Source organism: Alligator mississippiensis, chromosome 10, assembly GCF_030867095.1.
Source record: "Alligator mississippiensis isolate rAllMis1 chromosome 10, rAllMis1, whole genome shotgun sequence".
Classification (NCBI taxonomy): domain Eukaryota; kingdom Metazoa; phylum Chordata; order Crocodylia; family Alligatoridae; genus Alligator; species Alligator mississippiensis.
The window spans coordinates 9,385,348-9,404,901 of record NC_081833.1 but is presented as its reverse complement, the minus strand read 5'-3'; the positions used below and the strand labels follow the sequence as shown (position 1 = coordinate 9,404,901).

The following is a 19,554-nucleotide window of genomic DNA, read 5'->3' as shown; positions in this document are numbered from 1 at the left end:
AGGAAGTCAGCCAGGGTCAGATCACCCCAGCAAGATCAGTGTCCAAGCATTTCTTAAAGGTCTCTAGAGTAGGTGCTTGCACCACTTCTGTGGGGAGTCTATTCCAGACTCTGGACACTTGCATGGTAAAGAAGTTTTTCCTTATGTCCAGTCTAAAACGGTCTTCCAGCAGTTTGTGACATTTAGACCTTGTCTTCCCTGGGAGTGCCCTGATGAACAGATGTTCTCCCAGTTCCTGATGCACGCCCCTTATATACTTATTTCCAACGTACATCTTCAATAGGTAGGGTGGTTGTATGTCCCAGGTTGGTTGGAACAGTTGTGGATTTCATAGGCCATCCCAGTGTCCCAGCTGCTTGGTGAAAATGGGAATAAAAGTCTTGGGTTGGCACCACCCCGCCTGCACTGCCCAGCCTGGCTCCTCCTGAGCAGTGGCTGGAGTTGGGGGGTGGGCTGGGCTAGGCACTGCTCCTCCTGCCTGGGATGGGGATGGGCTAGGGGATGATGGGAGGGAGGGGCAGTGCCCTGGATTTCCTTAAATATAACATGGTCACCCTGTCAATAGAGGATATTTAAAACACTGACCAGAAATGAAGGTGCTAGGAACACTAATAAGTATATTTGGTAGAGTTTGTATGTTTCTCCAAATAAGTATCCTCAAAGGCTTCATATCCCAGTTACGAATGGCAGCATATGTTGTACGAATTAAATGATGACCTCCAGTAAATTACAGTCTCTGTGGTGAATAGAAGTGAAACCGAAGTAGTGCATCAAGCCAGCGAACATTTTTTGTTCTCAAATATATCCTGTTACTAGGTACACTCGAAAGGATTGTTGAAGACTTATTAATTTAGTTTGGCTTTTAATGTGTGGGATATTTTTTAACCATCATTTGAAAACCATGTTTGAAGAGGCAGGCTATTAAAAGCTTCATAAATCACATTCTGTTATAGAAGGGGCCTATGCGCTGCTTGACGATTGCAGGCATGGTTTATACAAGCTGAAATTCTGACCTGTTCTTTCCCCCCACTTCCTTTTCACAGCTTGGAAATGATTTACCATGTTTGCAGCCTTCAGTGCCACAGAAAACATTTGATGAGATTCGATTTTTAGAGGAGAAAACCCAGTTTTTTCAATCTAATGTCACCACACTAAGTCAAGAAAACCATCTGTGGAGATTTTTGGTAAGTCAGTCTCTAGTTATTTTTTTCCCCCCCTGACTTTTCTACATCAAGGGGGTCAAACTCATTTGGCCTCCCCTGGATCAGATCATGGGGCTCCTCATGGGTCACATCTGGGACCACTTCCAATAGTGAAGTGAACAGCAGCAATGTTACATCTCATGAGTGCCTGAACTGCTGTATTGGGTCAGGAAGCCATGGAGTAAATGCTGGCAATGTTCACCCCACTACCTAGTTCCAGCAAATAGAGTCCCTCTGGGGACTCGTTTCAGCAGTGGCAGGGCAAGTGGCAGTAGTGTTAACCCCTGTGGCTTTGGGACCACAGTGAGCTTAATGCAGGAGTTAATGCCACTACCACTCACCCTACCACCCCGTTCCTGGCCCTTCCAGGAGCCCCAAGGTGGGTATAATGGGATTGGATTGCATTTAGACATATGTATTCAGCATTTAGCTCTCTTCCAACTATAAAATTTGCCAGTAAAAGAACCTTTCAGCAGAGGCTGTGTTCAGAATATAGTATATATCAGAAAAACAAACACGCACGCAAAACTCTTTCTAAAGACTTCCATAACAGAAGACATGCTACGATTTAGGTTTTGTGGTGTTAGCAGGTCTGGTAGGGCTGAAGGTGTTTGGAACTCATCCACAACCACTTAAGTTATAAAGTTTTCATGCTGCTTTAGAAAACAGCTGAATGTATAATGAAACAGATTGCTCCAGAACCAGAATTTGCTCATTCCTTTTTAAAGTGACAATTCAGATCTGCAGATGCAGCACTGAAATTTATTGCATATATGTAATAGCTTTTTAAATCAACCTTTACTTTTCATAGCACAAGGGGTTATTCATGCTTGTACTGTAAAATACAAATTTTTTGGCTTGGTGTTTAAGAAGAGAAATTAAGAAGTGAAGTCATACTCCAGCCCCAAACCAAATTGAACTAGATGGCTTAAATTCGGCACGGTCAATTTTCAGCGGTGAATGCAGCTGTGCCTGGGGAATCCTACTTACTGTGCGCAGTGGTGGGCTTTAAAACCTTGCTAATTGCCTGAGATTACAAAAGCCCACAGTCCCTGGACATGTGTGTGTGGATCCCTATACCAGCACAGACCAGATTGAAGGCTGGAGGCTTGAATGTAGAGTACTTCACCACCTTCTGTGTTTAAGACACTGGCTATATGTGTGTAGAGAGGAAATGCAATTTTCTTCTGAAGATGTGAAGGTAACCTGATGTTTCATCCCATTTAGTTACAGGCTTTGAAGGGCCAGTGCTATTGGTATTATTTAGTATTAAATTGCAATTATGCATCCATTCCCCTGCCCACTTGTCTAAAATGTGCACCCTGCCTTAATAGCAACAACTATAACATTAGTGTCTTCTGTTATTTGTCGTATGCATATCATTTATTTGGCAGTAAGATGCCTTTTTATGAATGAATATGAATCTATGTGGGATGTTAAAATATGCATGTGTTTAGTAACAATTTTACCGTGTTGTTGTATTTTTAGGAATGTGAGGTATGTGGATGAGTTTTATACAACTTTTCCACTGCTTTTAGAAACCTAAATTGACCAAATAAATTCAGTGGTGACGTGTTGTTACAAATGGTATAGGCAAGTTTGGAACTATTTTGTGTGTGTGTGAAGGGGAGTATTTATTTTTATGTTGATACTGCCTCAATGCAGTATGTTGATAGTGTGTTTGTAATGAATTATTTATGGAGATGTTTTAAGATACATGCTTACGTGATGAGTCCCCTGATGAGGTTGGTCTTTATTGTAGATATATGTACTGTAAACACTGAACAATGGTGATGTATGTTCCTATTTAAATGTAGGAGGCTTATTCCATGACACAATATAGTTCAATGAGTTTTTAGTTTCTATTGTTGCAAATAGGAGTTGAAGAGGCATGCAACACCTTACAAGTTGGCTCCATATTCACCACAGTTCTTCATTCAGCCCAGACTAACAAAGACCATGTATTTCAAGAAGTTCAAGATGTAGTAGATGAAGCCTGTTATATGTAGTCTGTGTTCAAAGTCATCTGAAAGCCTGTTAAGCAAGTTCCAGGTCCCTAATTTGGATCTGCACCTCAACCTAACGCCTCAACCTAATGTCATTTTATAGGGAGAAAGTCATTTCAAGCGAACAAAGATGGCATTACTCTGCGGTGCTAAATCAATTGCATGATTTTAATTTCATTTCTGAACTAAATTTGAAAGCTGGATGTGTTTGCTTGATCTCATAAAATCCTAATGTTGGCATCCATCACTCTGAGTTCTCCATGCCAATAATATGGATGATTTCATTATTCCTGTGTTAGGTCTGTGTTTTGGGTATATTGAAAAAATTGATAGCTTGGCAAATGTGTTGACTTGAGTGGTGCTACTCTGCGTAATTTTACAGTGGTGCAGAAATTATGACTGGCTTCTCTGTGTCTCTGGGGAAGAAGGCTGCGTGTGTAATTAGTTGCTTACATGTTGTATTTAGTCCTCTTTCAAGAGCTTTGCCTTCTTTGTTCATAGTTGAGTTAGTCAAATGGAGATCTTAACAAGGACAGGATAAGCTTGCATTTAAATAATGAAGGCATTTTAGAATGGCATTTCTGAACAAGAAGAAAATGTTTTATATATAGTCCATCACAGAAAGTGCAGACTTCTGACAGAGCTATGGCAGAACTCTTGAGCACTGCTGGTTATTTGAAAAAAAAAATGTCCAACAAAATTTTTTTGAGAGTATTCAGATCTTATCCCTAATATCCCACTTTCTACCTGTATTTTCCTGCTATTTGAATAATAATGATAGTATCTTCAATTCTTGTCCATTTGGGAAACTTCTGCAAAATTTGATAAAGGTTCAACCAGTAATATCCTATAGAAATTACATAAAGATTGTTGAATTCAGTAGCAAATGAAATGGTATCCTTCTGGTAATTTTTTTTTTCAAATGATTCTATGAAATTCTCGCTTAAATGCTATAGGGTATAAGGAAAAAGTATAGTTATTTCCTATTGAATTTTATAGGGATTTTCTGTAAGGGCGTTCACAGCTGTTAGAAACTTTTGCATCTTCTCCCCACATCCACCAGGTGAACTGCATTTCACTGATGTGTGGCTGAAGTGATTCCTGTGTTTAAACAACACCTGATCCTGCAACAAGATCTGTGTGCATAAACCCATAGATCTGCACAGATGTGAAGCTATTTTAAGAAATAGAGCACTGTGCAGTGTTAAGGGTTGTTCCTGTGTAGATCTGCCTGCAGGATCTGTCCATACTTTAACCTGTAAATGAAACATAAGATATCACGATTCACTATAATTAGTGTCATGAGTAGCATGTACATTGGTAAGCTTCTCAAAAAATAGATTTTGGCTTCCTGAGTTTTAAACTTAGCACTTACTGAGCTTTTTATCTTCAAAGCACCTTGCAATCCTAAAGTAACTTAAAGGAAAGAACTAAAAATAAACCGCTGTGTAGATAAAAATAAGGTGTTTTTTTTAAAGCCTGGTGTTCTCACTCCCCTTGCAGTGTACATCACTGAACAGCTAGTGAACGCTGATACTTTGCTTAAAAGTCTAATTTTTAAGCCTGAGGTTCTAATTTTGGTGCAAACATATCCACTTGAAAGAGTTGAGTGTTGTTACATCAGAAGTCATTTATATTTAATATGACAGGGAAAAAAGTTTAGAAATGTGGGGTTTTGAACTGCTATTAATGCCTGCCTTATGTCTCTGCCTATGAAAAGAACGAGACAGCTGTGATGTGAACCGAATATAAAGATTTGAAGGAGAGTGTTTCAGGTGAAAGGTAAAATCTGTTTTTCCACTTTGTGACCCTGTGACTTCTCTAAAAAGACAGCATTTGAGAAAACAGACTATAGCTAACATGGCTATAGAGGGGAGGCAAAAGACCCCCCCTCCCCCCCCAACTCATCCCAGACCCCACCCCCAACGCGCCCTGGTACTTACTGCAGGGGCGATGAAGAGTGGCAGCTGGGGAGAGATGCCGGGGCAGGCTTGACAGTTCTGGAGATGCCTGAGCCTGTGAATGGGCAGGCACAGGGGGGCATGGCCTTGGAGAAGCACAGGCTATTCAAGAGGCATCTGGGGATGCAACTAAGCCCGCACTGGGAGGAGAAAAGGAGAACACCAGCGGGGAGATGTGGGCTGTAGAGCCAGGAAGCACAAGCCCTGGGCTCCAGGAAAAGAAGCTAAGCGTCTGCCCGAGGACGCCGACAGGCAAGCTAGAGAGCACAAGTCCTGGGGACAGATGGAGGCCAGAGAGTCCTACCGGGGAACAGCAGCCCCCTGGGATGCCATGGAGAAGCAGCGAGGCTCCGCCCAATGGCTCAGGTGCCGTGGCGGGGGGCAGACCCAAGGGACCACAGGCACCCCTGGGCAGTGCCGCAGCAAGGGAGGCATGGAGGATCCTGGACCCCCATGCAAGGGGAATGAATAACACCAGCTGGTGGGACCAGGACAACCCAGCCACAGGTCAGCTGGGCCCAGAGGGGAAGGAGCCCGTGCCCAAGGGAGGTTGCCACAAGAGGGCTGACTGAGGCTCGGCACAGGGTGGCCGCCTATCCCCAACACCTGCTAGGCTAGGAGGGATGGATGAGCCCCCTTACAAGACCAAAGGCCCTAGGAGATGGAATCCCAGGAGTCTGTTGACCCTTCTCAGTTAGTTTTTCCTAAGTTGCAGTTAACCCTGGACGGGGTAGATTTAGTTGCCCAAGAGCTGGTCTGAAGACAAGGGATGGCCATGGGAGGAATGACGGCCAGGAAGGCCTGACCTTTCAAAGTGGGTGGCATGGATGAGGCAAGATCATCCAGGAGGAAGACCTGCAGTAAGTAGAGTCCACCCAGGATGTGGATGTGGTGAGGGTGGGGTAAAGGGGAGGTTGGAGCCCCATGAAGAAACCCATGGTTGAGATCCCCTCGGGCCACCTACAGAGAACTGAACTGCCTCCCAAGGAAAGATCAAAGAAACATCAAAGACGTGGCAGGAGAGTAGAAGCAGCACCTGAACCGCCTCAGTGGTACTGAGCCCAGATCTCACCCTGATGTTATCAGGGAGCAAGGCATTGACCAAAAAGGGGCTAAAGCCCTATAACACCTACTCTGTAACACCTACCAGTGATAACAGCCAAATTCTGACAGCACTGAAATTAGTGGCAAAACTTGCATTAATGGGCATCAAACCAGGGATTGTACCCAATACGCACAATCTTAATGAAGAAACATGAGGGCCTGTTATAGAAGGAGGAGTGACTGGATGGGACAGGAGCCTACTACCACTGTTTGGTCTTGTCAGAGTTTTGGCCAGGAAGCCAAGTGATGAGCATCCAGAGAAAGAGACCAACTCTTACCACTACAGATGGTAGGGTCAGGTCAGCATTTAGACAGATTGATGCAGAGTGCAGAAATTGTAAACAGCTGTTGTTTGGGCAGTAGCAGCCCTATGGATAAAGTGTGGACTTTAGTCTCCAGCATTGTCAATCTAGCCCCTTGCACTACATTCACTTATATCACGTTGAAATACAGATCGATTGAGAGAGGTGGACACCTCAGTGCTAAGGTTACGATTCCCTAACAGAATGTTAAATCATTTTTCTACCATACGGGTGATATCCACTCCTTTGGGAACTTAATTTTCACACCCATTCACTTTCTTAATGAACTACAAAATCTGTATCTAGAGTGATAGATTTAATCATTTATACTGAAGGTCAGAAGAAATGAGCACTGTTCTCGTTTCTAGGGCCTTTTGTTTAAAGAAAGCTTTTACTGCAAGAAAAAAAACCCACCGTATCCTGATAAACAACTATTTCCATAGGCAAACATTCCCTTCATCTTCTGTCATTAGCTTGCTGTGTACATAAATATAACTGGGGTTTGCACCAGTTACCTGTTAGTTACTAAGCAACAGTAGCATTTGCCACAGGCGGCAGCTACAGTAAATGACTTGCAACTCCTCGATTGTAAATTAAAGTGCTCTGAGTTTGAAACTAAAGCTGATAAAAGGATATTAATGCAAGTATGATACCATTTTCACCTCTAGCAACAACGTGTCAGAAGAGTTTCTCTTAACAACATCAGGCCATACTTATTTATCAGATGATCGTGATGGAAAAAATATAATGTCTTTAGTCTTCCAATACACCGTGTTCTTTAAAATACCTACTGGTCTCTCTCATAAGCCTTCCTCCCTCTAAATGAGAAATAGTAATGCGTATTATGCACCCCAACATCTTGCTATTTGCAGGAATTGCAAAGCTTCATGTTCAGCATGTCTGAAAAAAACCATTCATCTGAAAGGAAACTTTTATTTTATTTAAAATAGATATAAATCATCCAAGTTTCATTTGCTATTCACAGACTCCGATTAGTTAGTTGTAAGTCTGCCAACGGTGACCCAAATGTTAATACAGTAGCCCTAAGAAAGCAGGCATCAGGTGTGACATAGTTCATTTTATAGTTCTCTAAAAAGAAACCTATTAAAAATGACTTTTCCTCCCCACACAGGTGTATTTCTTCGGAGAAGGAAAAAAATGTTTGGGTTAGGGCAGCAGCTGGCTTTTGACATGCAATTCGAGTATAAAATAATGGCTGGTCAAATATGCATTTACTTTTCTGGCATTTTTAGGTCTCTGTGCATAGTGTGTTTTGAGACCTAAGGCTGATTGCACATAGGCTGGTTTTGTTTGCTTATTTCTCCTGGCCATGCTGTCATCTTTTTCTCATCTCTGTAAATGAGATCACTTGCTTAACATTTCCTTTCTGATATGATTGTGCTGGGAATAATGGTTCTTTTGCAAACGTGGAATTCTGACTTGAGTTTATTAAGATAGGTTTCCCATCGGTGATAAGCAATTCCTTCAAAAATGGAGTAGTGTTTATGTCTTTTTTTTTCCACACTTGCATTTGGAAGGAGGTTGTTAAATTCTCGAATATATCAGAGATAAGGTAATAATGGATATTTAAAACCTCAAGTCATTCAGAAATGCCCAGTATAAAGAAATGTAGACTGACTTGTTGCATTAAATTAATTTTATTGAAAGCAAGCTTACTTTTTCCACTTTCTGTAAAATGTAGTTATTTCCCCATTGAGTTTTAAAAACACCCTTGAAACATAAATTCTCTCTTTTTCTTCGTTGTCATGGAATGTTTATGTAGCTTCTATTTCTAATATATTTGCTGGGTTAGGATATTCCTGATTCACAAGCAAAGGTTGCCAAAAAAAAAAAAGAAGTTCAGTAACATATGATATTGCATCTCATGGGGCAGAAGAAATACATATTAACACATCCCCATTTTAAAAACTGAGCTGCCTGTGGCCCGTGGGCTATCAGCAGCAATTGACTTCAGGATCTTTCTCACTGTGGAATCTGTTGGCCAAAGTCTGTTCGCCTGACTCATGTAATGTTTTTGGGATGACTCACTTGAATAAGGCAAGCAAGATTAGGCCCTTTCTGGACTATTTAATTTAGGAAACTTCATGGATAATGAAATTATTCATTAGAAGATGCCAGAAACATCATTATGTTTGATGACCTATAGTTGAGGGCAATGTCCTGTAGCTGACGGGGGCTATGACTCACTTCAGATGCCCACCAATTATCCATTGCCCAAAATATCTCCTTTTCTGTTCCATGGTTTTACAGTCTACTTAAGCTGAAATAGAGTATACAGCCACACTGTTAAAGTACAAAGACAGAAGCAGGATGATCTTGTGGATCAGAGGTTAAGAGATGCGGATCCTGCTCTTGGTTCTGCCACAGACTCCCTGAGTAAGTCCTGAACAGGTCACTCAATCTTCATAGATTCATAGATGTTAGGGTCGGAAGGGACCTCAATAGATCATCGAGTCCAACCCCCTGCACAGGCAGGAAAGAGTGCTGGGTTTCGATGACCCCCAGCTAGATGCATATCCAACCTCCTCTTGAAGACCCCCAGGGTAGGGGAGAGCACCACCTCCCTTGGGAGCCCGTTCCAGACCTTGGCCACTCAAACTGTTTAGAAGTTCTTCCTAATGTCCAGTCTAAATCTGCTCTCTGCTAGCTTGTGGCCATTATTTCTTGTAACCCCCATTATTTCTTGTATTTCTTCAGTTCCTTATCTGTAAGATGACGGGTGGAGCACTGCCTTTCTCCAGCCCTCTAGCTTGTTCTTTAGATTGTAAGCTTTTTTGGAGCAGGGTCTGTCTCTTACAATGATTATGCATGGCACATAGCACAGTGAGGCAGTGAGTTTGGTGGGGCCCGTAGGAGCTACTCTTTGTGTGTAAATGCATGCAGTATTGCTATTCTGCATAAACACTCTGTCAGGCAGTAATTTCATTATAGTTGCATAAGAAAATCTAGCTGAATTATTAATGAGAAACCACCCTTTCTGACAACCATAATATTAGCTGGCATCCCAAGAGTATTATGTGGCCATAGTGGTTCTGTACAGTAAACAGTTTCCATAAACATTTCAATTCCACTCTCCATTGGCAAAACTCCAGTTAACTTCAATGATGTATGTACAGATCAAAGATCTAATGAAATTCTGCAAAGCATAAGCCTATCTTTTCCTTGTAAGCAAACCAGCAAATCCCAAAGTTTGCATATATTTGACCTGTTTATTTAAGATGATCCTGTGCCTCTCTGAAATACTATCCAGTTGCAGATCTGTGCTGTACGTTGACTCTAGTTGTCCCAGTAACATTTGTTCTTTTCAGTGGATATATGAAACTGAACCAAATATAGAATAAACCTGTAGGCAATAGGATCTGCAAATGCTTCTTTTTTTGCCAGGTTTTCAGAGTTATAAGATACATGTGCATGCTGCATCTGGTGGGGAAGGAAGGATGACGTATTAAATAGGAGAGCTGTGTGATAAATGAATGTATTGCTCCTCTTTGACTACCCAGTCTGGCTTGTACCTACTAGTCCAACTTCATTTCTAACCTTCCAGATTCCTGTATAGAATCAATCACTAAGGCATGGTCAGGGGTGGCCAACTTATGGCACATGTACCACAAGTGGCACAGGCACCTTCTGTGTGTGGCATCCAGCAGATAAGGAGGGGACAGGAAGCAGAAAGGAGAACAGCAGATTGGATAGAGGAAAGGGCTCAGAGTGGCATTCTGGATACAATTAGAAGTGATAATTTTTGCCAGATCTGGCCCCTGGAAGAACTCTACAGCCATGAACTCTCACAAGTGCACAGCTGCAGAGTGCTTTAAAGGGGCCCAATCCTGTGAAATTACATGCGGGTTCAAATGAAGGTGCTGCAAAGTGAAGCGCCTTCAGTAACTTGTGTCTGTGTGTGCTGGGAGCTGGGCTGGACTGATACAGTGTAGCCCTGCTCTCAGTGCTGTTTTCAGAATGGGAGTAGGGGGGAAGGGAGTGGAGGGCGCTCATTCTGGGGGGTTGCCCAGCCTGCACTGGAGGGTGGGATGGATGGATTGGAGTCCCCCCAAGGTGGAAGGGTGCTCCAATCTACCCATCCCCCAACTCCAGCCCCTGCCTTCTCCCTCTCCCATCCTGAGACAGCACTTGGGGCCACGAGAGGAGAGCCAGAGCTAGGAGAAGAGGCTGCAGAGATGCAGCATCTCTCCCTGGGTTGGCTCCATATTGGAGCTTGGTCCCCTGCCCTCCCAACCCAACAGCTAATGTCTGTTGGGTCAAGAGGTTCAGTCTAACTCATGGCACTTTCTATGAAGTACCATCAGTTAAATTGGGGAGCTGCACCCTGTCTGTGCCCTCTGAGAGGGTGCAGAGCACTCATGCCAAAACAGGTTGTGTCTCATTAAAATAATCAGAAAACCTTTTTCTCTTCTCACAGATGTACCAAATTACCCTTACCCTGGTGGTATTCACCTGGATTTGCACCAACAACACCTTATGTATATAGAAAAATGTAACAACTTTAAAGTATGAGACCTTGTGGCTTTGCTGATCAAGATCCAAACCATAAGAAGAGGGAGGCTGCTAGCTTCCCTCTATGCAGTGCCCACTCCAGACTTTCACACGTCCAAGGAGAGGGGACTTCAATGTTTGCTATTTGTTAGAAAAGTAATTTTTGTTCCTTTTGGATAGATTTTTTGGCTGCTTTTGAACTCTATGCAGTTGCTCACTGTTATGAAATCATGAAAAGAAAGAAACATTTTTTATATACTTCATACTGCAGCGGGTATATAAAGAATACCCAGTGGGCATAATGGGGAACCACCCCCCACCCCTGATGTTGACCTCTGTTATTGGCACCAGTTTATTCTCAAGTAACCTCTTCAGTGGTTTCAATGTAACATCCCCAAATAATAAAACTTTATATGTAACATCATCCAACATCAATAAATACTGATATAGGCTGTAATGACCCTACAAGAAATGAATTATAGAACAATAGATAGGGTTGTTAGAACATCACATTTTTCAATTGCTTATAACTTTTTCAGCTTTCCCTGTTGGGATTTAAATTTTCTATGCAAGGTTTGTCTGCTTCAGACATTTTTGTTTTGAAAAGTTTGATTTAAAAATGCAGCTATTAACAGGAAAGACCAAGGATGTTTCATTGTTTTGCCCACATTAAACATTTATCGTGATCTTTTCCATGAGTAGCTCTGCACTTGGTAGAGAGGGGCCTCCATGCCAGAAACATGCCTTCAGGCACCCCCTTAAAAGTAGGCCCAAATATGGCCAAATTAGAAGTCTTGGAGAAATTTGGCACATGTTGGATAGATGCTTACAGGTAAATGATAGTCCTGTCTACGCTATACATACTCTAACTGTGCCTGAGCAAGTTTTTCCATGCAATTGCAGCTCCTGGAAAGTGATGACCCTTCTACCTCTCAGTACTGCTCAGGGGTCCATGGAGGAAGAAATTGAGAACAGAAGGGTAAAGCCCCAGATCGGTGGAGGAAGATAGTGAGGAGCACTGAGACCTGGGTGAAGAGCCATGGCCTCTTCCTGCAGTCCCCTGACTTATTTACTACAACTTCTATCTTCTTGTAGCAGGATACTATGGACAACCATCACTTTTACACAATCGTGATTCATGCCCAGACCAAGTTTCTCCTGCACATGAATGAGTTTGAGTCCTAGGGAAAAACTGGTATTTGATCATTAACAAAGATCATATGAAAATGCAGGGATCTGAACTAAGGTTGTATAGGGAATCTTAATTCAGACTTTTCCTACCTTGAGTTTGTTCTTTTAATCATGTTTGTGTGCACAATATCTATACGTGTATGGTGGGGTTGTATGAATCTTTTATTGGCATAGGCCTTTTAAGGTGCTGTGTTTGAACAATACAACATTTCTAACCTCATACCAATAAGATCTTCATGTAACATCACCATCTGTGTATTTAATAATATTATTTATGATGAGAAAAACTTTCATTGACTTGAATGGTACAGGAGGGATCTGATTGTGACAATCCCAACATGTGGCATGTCAGGAGGCATGATTGTTGGGATCACGGATCAGATCCCATTGCACCTTTAATTTAAATATCTGTCAGCAGCCTTAGACAGTTGTAGATTCTGACTTTTATTGCAGTTGCTGCAATCAAAGGTATCACCCCCCAAAAATCTTGCTGCTTACATATTTCCTGGACCATCACTTCAGCACTACCAAGAGAAGGTATCATCATTCCAATTGTTGTAAGCATAATAAAAAAGTTCACATATATAAGTAAGAGGAAATTAAAATACAGTCTCAATAAAAAAAGGCAGTCTAATCAGAAGACAGTTTTGCAACTTAATTTCCTTTTTCAGCATTAGAGATAAGGTAGCCAAATATTTATCTTATGTATTTTTATATATTTGTGTTGGCAGGCTGTGTTTTCTCCAAACTTTCCTAAATTCAGTCAACTCAATGGCCAATCTAGAAACTTTGTATCTTTTTTTCCTCCAGACTTAGGTTTTTGTGTGGTTTTTGCTTAAGTTGATGTCAAAATAGAAAATTTTGACCAGTATAGAAAAGTAATTGTCCACTCTAGCAAGAACAACAAACGAAAAGAGACCTCCAAGGATTCAATTATTGTTAGACTATGTTTTCTTGCAAAGCTTGAAAAATTATTCCCTTCTAAACCCTTCATTAAAGTTTTATTTCTTTCTTTTTCTTTTTTAATAGTGCCTACCAACCTCTTCCCTGGCAGTTGTGAGGGTGGAGATCATGCTGGCTAATGTTATACAAAGGGACCTGTGTTGGCTGATACCATTTCCTTCCACTCCTCTGCATATCTAATTGCACACTTAGAGCACCGATGCTCAAACTTCTCACTCTTTGGGCTGGATGAGTGGCACAGAGCCAGTCCGCAGGCTGGATCCTGGGCATGGGGTTAGCATACCAGCTTGACCCTGTGTACCAAATCCGGCTGTGAAGTGACCCCATATACCAGCCCCACTATAAACTGCCATGATCTAGCACACAGGATCATGGCGTCTGGCTTGAGGGGGCTGCCCATAGGTTCAGAAATTTGGCAGCAGGGGACAGAAAATTCCAGTGCTTTAAAAAGGTAGAGTTTCGTGTTTTCATTCAGAAATCACCTTGTCAAGGGGATATGACTTGTATGTGGAATGACAGGGAGTATACATGTCCAAGCCACTAGCGTGGCTAGGGCTTTCCGGCGAACCTTTCTGCAACTGTCCTATCTTTTCAGAGCTCTTCAGCTGCAGCTTTGCTGCTGGTTATTTCCTCTGACTGCTTTAGATAGGGGGTTTCAAGAAAAGCCCTCAAAACAGATCCAGTCACCATGGTGTGCTAATAACATACTTGAAGTGTGCGGTATTTAAGCATGAACCTTCCAGATATGCCCCAAGTGTAACTGATGCAGCTGATGTGCAGCTTAGTCTAAGTAGATGAGGCAAAGAAGGGAGAAAAGAAGTTTTATGGAAAACAGATCAACATGGAGATTAAGTGAATCTTAAAATCACATAGGGGGTCTGTGGAAAGGCAGGTGAACCTCAGTCTCCAGGGTCCGAAGCCAGTGCCTAAACTGCATGACCGCTTTCTCTTCTTCCTCACAGCTCACTTTTTACCTTCCATTTAAGGCCACCCACTCAGCAAAAAAAAAAAAAAAATCGCTCAAACCTAACAAAACTGATCAAAAACCCTACCAAAACATCATCACTTGAGGAAGATATCACTTCTCTTTAAGAGACACAATCTATATATTTTTGTAAACTGATCCTAAGCTCATGAACATATTTCCATGCGAACATCTGTTGTCTTGTATCCCATTCACCATTCATTCTGAAGAGATGCATTGTGAATGAGGCTAATAATACAGTTTACCTCTGTCTGTGGTACACCGTCCAGTGCCTTAAAATTGCCCCCATCCCAATTTGAACGTAAATTGTCATTATGGTTCTAATACCTTTTAGTCCAGAGAGATATTTTTTCATGAAAGAGGGGGTGGGGGGGACCCCAAACAAAGCTGTAGTTAGTGACAGCTAGAGATAATGCTGACAATTCTCAGTCCAAACTTAGTTTGTCTTCAGAGTGAAGAGATGACACCAAATTGTATTTTATTAAGTTCTTTCATAATACATGGAGACTAATTTTTTTTTCCTAAAGAATCATTCACTGTGCTTCTGTAATCAGCATTCATTCCCAGACATAATTACATTTACTTCTTGTATAACCAAGTTAAAATACATCCAGTACCTTCCAAAGAGAGAATCAGGTTAAACTGCTATATAATTTAATTAACTTTTGTTCCAAAAAAGCTAAAAAGGCTGCAAGTGTTTTGAAGTAGCTGCAGTGGCAAGGCTACCTCTCCAGTGTATTGCAAAAAGGTGATTTGTTCAGAAGTAGAAGCAGGAGTTAAAGGCATTAACAAGTGTGTCTCGTGAAACTCGAGTCCTGGTTTTGCTACCACTGAAGTCAAAGGTAGATGAGAGAGTCCTGTGTTGGGTGGCTCTAAGGCTTTGACTTGAGCTGGTTTCAGTTCTGAATGAATTTACTACCTCCATGGTTGGTCTCGAGTGTATAGTATTCTTGGTCTTGCTGCTGAAGCTACCCAAGGGCTGTCATTTAGTCCCAGTTTCGTTGCTGGGTTTTGCAATATGAACATGAGTAATGCAAGCAAGATAAGGCCTTATCTGTACAAATAATTGGATTGTTCTCTAAAAGGAAATAAATGTAGACCAGATCATAGTTGAGCAGATTTTCTAGTCTGTCTCCTGGAGACATGAAGTCTTAATTGAATCGAGCTGCAGCAAGGAAGCTCCTCAAAGCAAACAGACTTGCTTTCTATCAATTAAAAGTCATAAGAAGTATTGACCAAAAAGTCCAGATGGGGAGTTTAAACACAGCACAAGAGCCAGTGGGGCCAGAGGAAATAAATTAGCAATAACATCACTTCCTGAATATGGATGTCTGTGCCTATGATGTGAACCCAAACTGAGTGGCATGAATCAGCAATTAAGGGGATGAGGGTAAGGAATTTATTAAGCTGCAAAAGAATACAAAAGACTATTTCTAACTTGTTTTCTTCCATCAAAAATCTCCAGAGAGACTGAGATGGTGAATGGGAAGAATATATTAATTCGTTTTCAGAATTTTAAGTTGGTGGGCAAACCTGTGTTGGCTGCAGGTTATGTGTGTGCAGCACTGCATTTACATCTGTTCTTACCCACCTTAGCAGTATTGTTCATACAGAGCCCAAATATGCAACGTGCTGTTCAGACGCACAGAAAGCATAGTCCTTACCCTGAAAGGTTTGCAATCTATGACACCAGTCGTAAAGTGAAGTGTGCGAGGGTGGAAATTCAGCCTATATTCAGCCTCGTTGTGTTGATTTTTTTGCTGTTGTGTACAGTACTTACTGCCCTTGCTAGTTCATTCACTGCTTTCATTGCTGTCATTGTCAAACAACACTTGCGTAGTAGTAACTGTTTGCAGGATAGGGTTTTTAGATCGTGTTTATGGGCATAGTTACTTATGGAGAGATTCAAAACAATTATTTTGCCAAGAGTCTGCTATATGCACGTGTATGATTTGTTTGAACAAATCTTGTTTATAACAAGGCTCTTCTAACAGGTATCTTGCTGCACTAGTCACATTTTACATTTGAGTACTTTTTAAACTGATAGCTTAAGAAATGTTCAAGCCATCCAACATATCTTTACCTAACAAGCAGTGGGTGGACAAGGGAAGTGAGTCGTGCTCAGCTCAGCAAGAATATAATAAGGTATAATAATAATTAGCGATACACTGCAAAAACTGTCATCTTAAAGAGTTTGCAAACCTTCTTAAGTTTTGGGATCCCCCAGAACTTAACTGATTTTGGTAAGGTACACAGGATTTGACAAGGTGTTTGTGCAGGAGAGAGAGAGTTTATTTCTAGAAGCACAATATAAAAGGGAATGCACTCATAAAAAGAAAATAATATCCTTAGAAGTAAGGCACACCACATTCAAAGGGCAAAAAAACCTCCTGAAGCTTCATTGTTCCTAGCTCTAGTACTAAATTTAACCATGGAGCATCACATCTGTGTTACATGGTCAGACCTGTGGTTGACATTATGTCTGCAGTTTATTCCTACAAATGAAGTTACAGGTAGCACAAATGACAGCATCATCTTCCAGAAGAGAGAGACTAGGAGTAAATACTACATTTCTGGGCCTTCATATTCTATCTTGGTTTTCAAGTGCTTTATACTTAAACTATGAAAAAGAATCGTTGGTTTGTTTTTTAAATAAAATAGCCAGGCCAGTTTTGTAGATTTAGGAGTTACAGATGGTTCTGTCAAGACTCTTAGCTTCGTAGGGTTTTCCCCAAATATACCCAGCTTCCTGAGTCTTGATGTTGGACCATTACTATGATAAATTTAAAAATGACTAGAATAAAAAACCAATGATTTCCAGTTTTTCATGCTAGATTCAGTGTAAGTTCTGTATCGGGCTTCATACATAATAGAAATGAAAAATCACTGGAAGCTTGAGTGATGCATCTTGTTTTGGCAAGTTTGTCCTGATCATGGAAATTTTGTATAGAGAATATTCCATTAATATTATATTTGGGTCACTTCTGGCTACTGTGATATGGGTGTATCTGGTAAATGAGGGCTAAGTTGCTTCCTGAAAAGGAGTGCTGAAGCCAAAATATTGGTCACTGACTTTACTACCATGATTGATGGACAAAGTGCGTTTAAACCAGTGGTGTTCAGCCTCCAGCCTGCGGGCAGATCCAGAGAACCCATACGGTTTGCCATGGGTCTGGAAATTTGGCAGTGGGGAAACAGTGGCAGTGTTACATGGATGCAGTATTTATTGCCACTCCTCTGCTGCCAAATTCAGGACCTGTGAGGAGCCCCTCAAGCTGGATGATATAGTCAGGAATGCTACATCACGCCAGTCTGCAACAGAGCTGGTGCACACGGTCGCTTCTCAGCCAGTTTTGGCGCGCAGAGTCAGGTCAGCACGCCAGTGCCACTCCTGGGATCCGGCCCGCGAATCAGCCCCATGCCATTCATCTGGCTCACGGGCTTGGAAGACTGGACACCACTGACTTGAGCCACTAACTGCACCAACCATAATTGAGAACATATGAACTGGCCCTATGCCAAAGCAGCAGCAAGTCCGAGTCACAGCTGCAATTACCAAGGCCATGGAGATGTCACAATGCTCCTTTGGTCGCGTCTTAGCCTAGAGCATGGGGAAATAGGGAATTTGACACGCATGATATGGAGATACAGTGGTTATAAAACCCCATGTCCATGATCCTAATGACTAACTTACATTTATGAATACCTTTCAATCCAGAGGGTCCTTTAGCACTTTGCTAATTCATATGTATACTGGTAATTGCACTAGTGAAATACAGCCCCTGGGGAGGCAGCAGCCATCCAGTACAGAACATGCTAAGAAGGGAAATTTTGGCTAAAGGTAACAACCAAAACTCTTATGAAAGGTCCTTGTGACAACTTAATACCTTTTGAATACAGACAGGGAACTCTATGCTGAAGGTGTCATTTGAAAGGCAATTACTAGCCTACTTGTCATTGATGGATGGGGAGCTGAGGCTGAGCTTGCCTGAATTTCAGTCAACCGTGCCAAGGTGTCACGGTACTGGAACCGGAGGGCTAGACCACAGCATCATCCTGTTCATACTGAACCTTTAAGAGTTTCAGAAAATCATAAGGAAGTTTAACACAGAAAGAAAATGCAGCCTGGAACTGTTGCTGGTTGGTTACATAGTCTTTCACCTCTCCGGCATGTCTTCAGACTCGGCTTCAGTCTGTGGTAACCTGCTTGTCTCACTTTTCTCTTCTCTGCCCAGATCCCAGAAATGCGCTGTCGACTTCAGCATTTGTCAGGATGTTTTCTTAGCAGTCCCTAGAGCGAGGCCAAGGATTTGAATGTGTGGAGACTGAACTATCCTTCATTCTGAAAGTGGTTTTCCCTCCAGATTAGGATGGCGAGGCCACTGCCCGGGCAGTTCTTTTGTTTGTGGATTAACGGGAGACAGCAGTGTCCAAGACGGTCAATCTGTCTCTTTTCATCAGCACAGAAATCACTTACAAAAACAAACAAAAAATACTAAGCATGTGATTATCAAAAGTATTTCCTTTTATAACCCACTGGGGAGTTCATCTCATGTCACTAGAGACCCAGAACATTATATATTGCAGATGCAGAATGTGAATGTGAGAGAGACATATGGCTGTTTTATGAGCTGTAAAAAACCTATTGACTCTTTAAACGACAAAGTTCCCATCACTTGGCTTTTATACATTAACTGAAGGGGAGGAGGAGCAAACATGCCTTTGTATGGGGGCACAAATAGCCAGTGGTGGTGGATTGTGCCCTCACCATTGGCACCACAGTAGCTGGCATTGCCGCTGCCCTTCTAGGCCTCTGCTTGGCTCGACATGTTTCTATCAGTGAGGACATTTAGGGACTCCAGAGTCCAAAGAAGTGGTGATTAACATATTTTAAAGTTTTCTGTGCTAACTGCTTAAATAAATTTGCATTAATGAAAAGATCAAACTCCTCACATTTCTCTCTCAGTAAAAAAAAAAAAAAAAGCGGCTAAAAATAGATTTGTTAGAACTTTGGTTGCAATTTTACAAAATTTTGACAGGCTTTGGAAGGGGAAGCAGTGTTGAAAGCTTATAATTTAAGCTTTTAAAAAAGTATTTAAAAACAACACAGTCAAATTGGGGCAAGCTTCGATTTTCTGCATTTGACATCTTGACAGTTTGCAACCGGCTAACTTCCCGTTTTGGGGGGGTGAGTGCTTAACTGCCTGCCAAGACAGATTGCTTTTTAGTGGCTAGTCCTTTGCTTCTGCTTTTAAAAAGTCCACTAAAAAGTAAAGATCTGACTGCAGAGCAAAAAATATATCTTCCTGAATTTATAACACAAAGTAC

The 19,554-nt window shown here is 41.7% G+C and overlaps 1 protein-coding gene across 5 annotated transcripts in view; it reads left to right on the top strand.

Annotated features, from left to right (window-relative positions):
- The window catches only part of RIMBP2 (RIMS binding protein 2), a 294,528-nt gene that overhangs the window by 87,417 nt on the left and 187,557 nt on the right, over positions 1-19,554 (top strand). For all 5 annotated transcript variants that reach the window (XM_059713432.1, XM_059713433.1, XM_059713434.1 and 2 more), the window contains exon 3: positions 1,044-1,184. In XM_059713432.1, the coding sequence (XP_059569415.1) occupies positions 1,044-1,184 (141 nt within the window). The remainder of the gene's footprint in view (positions 1-1,043; positions 1,185-19,554) is intronic.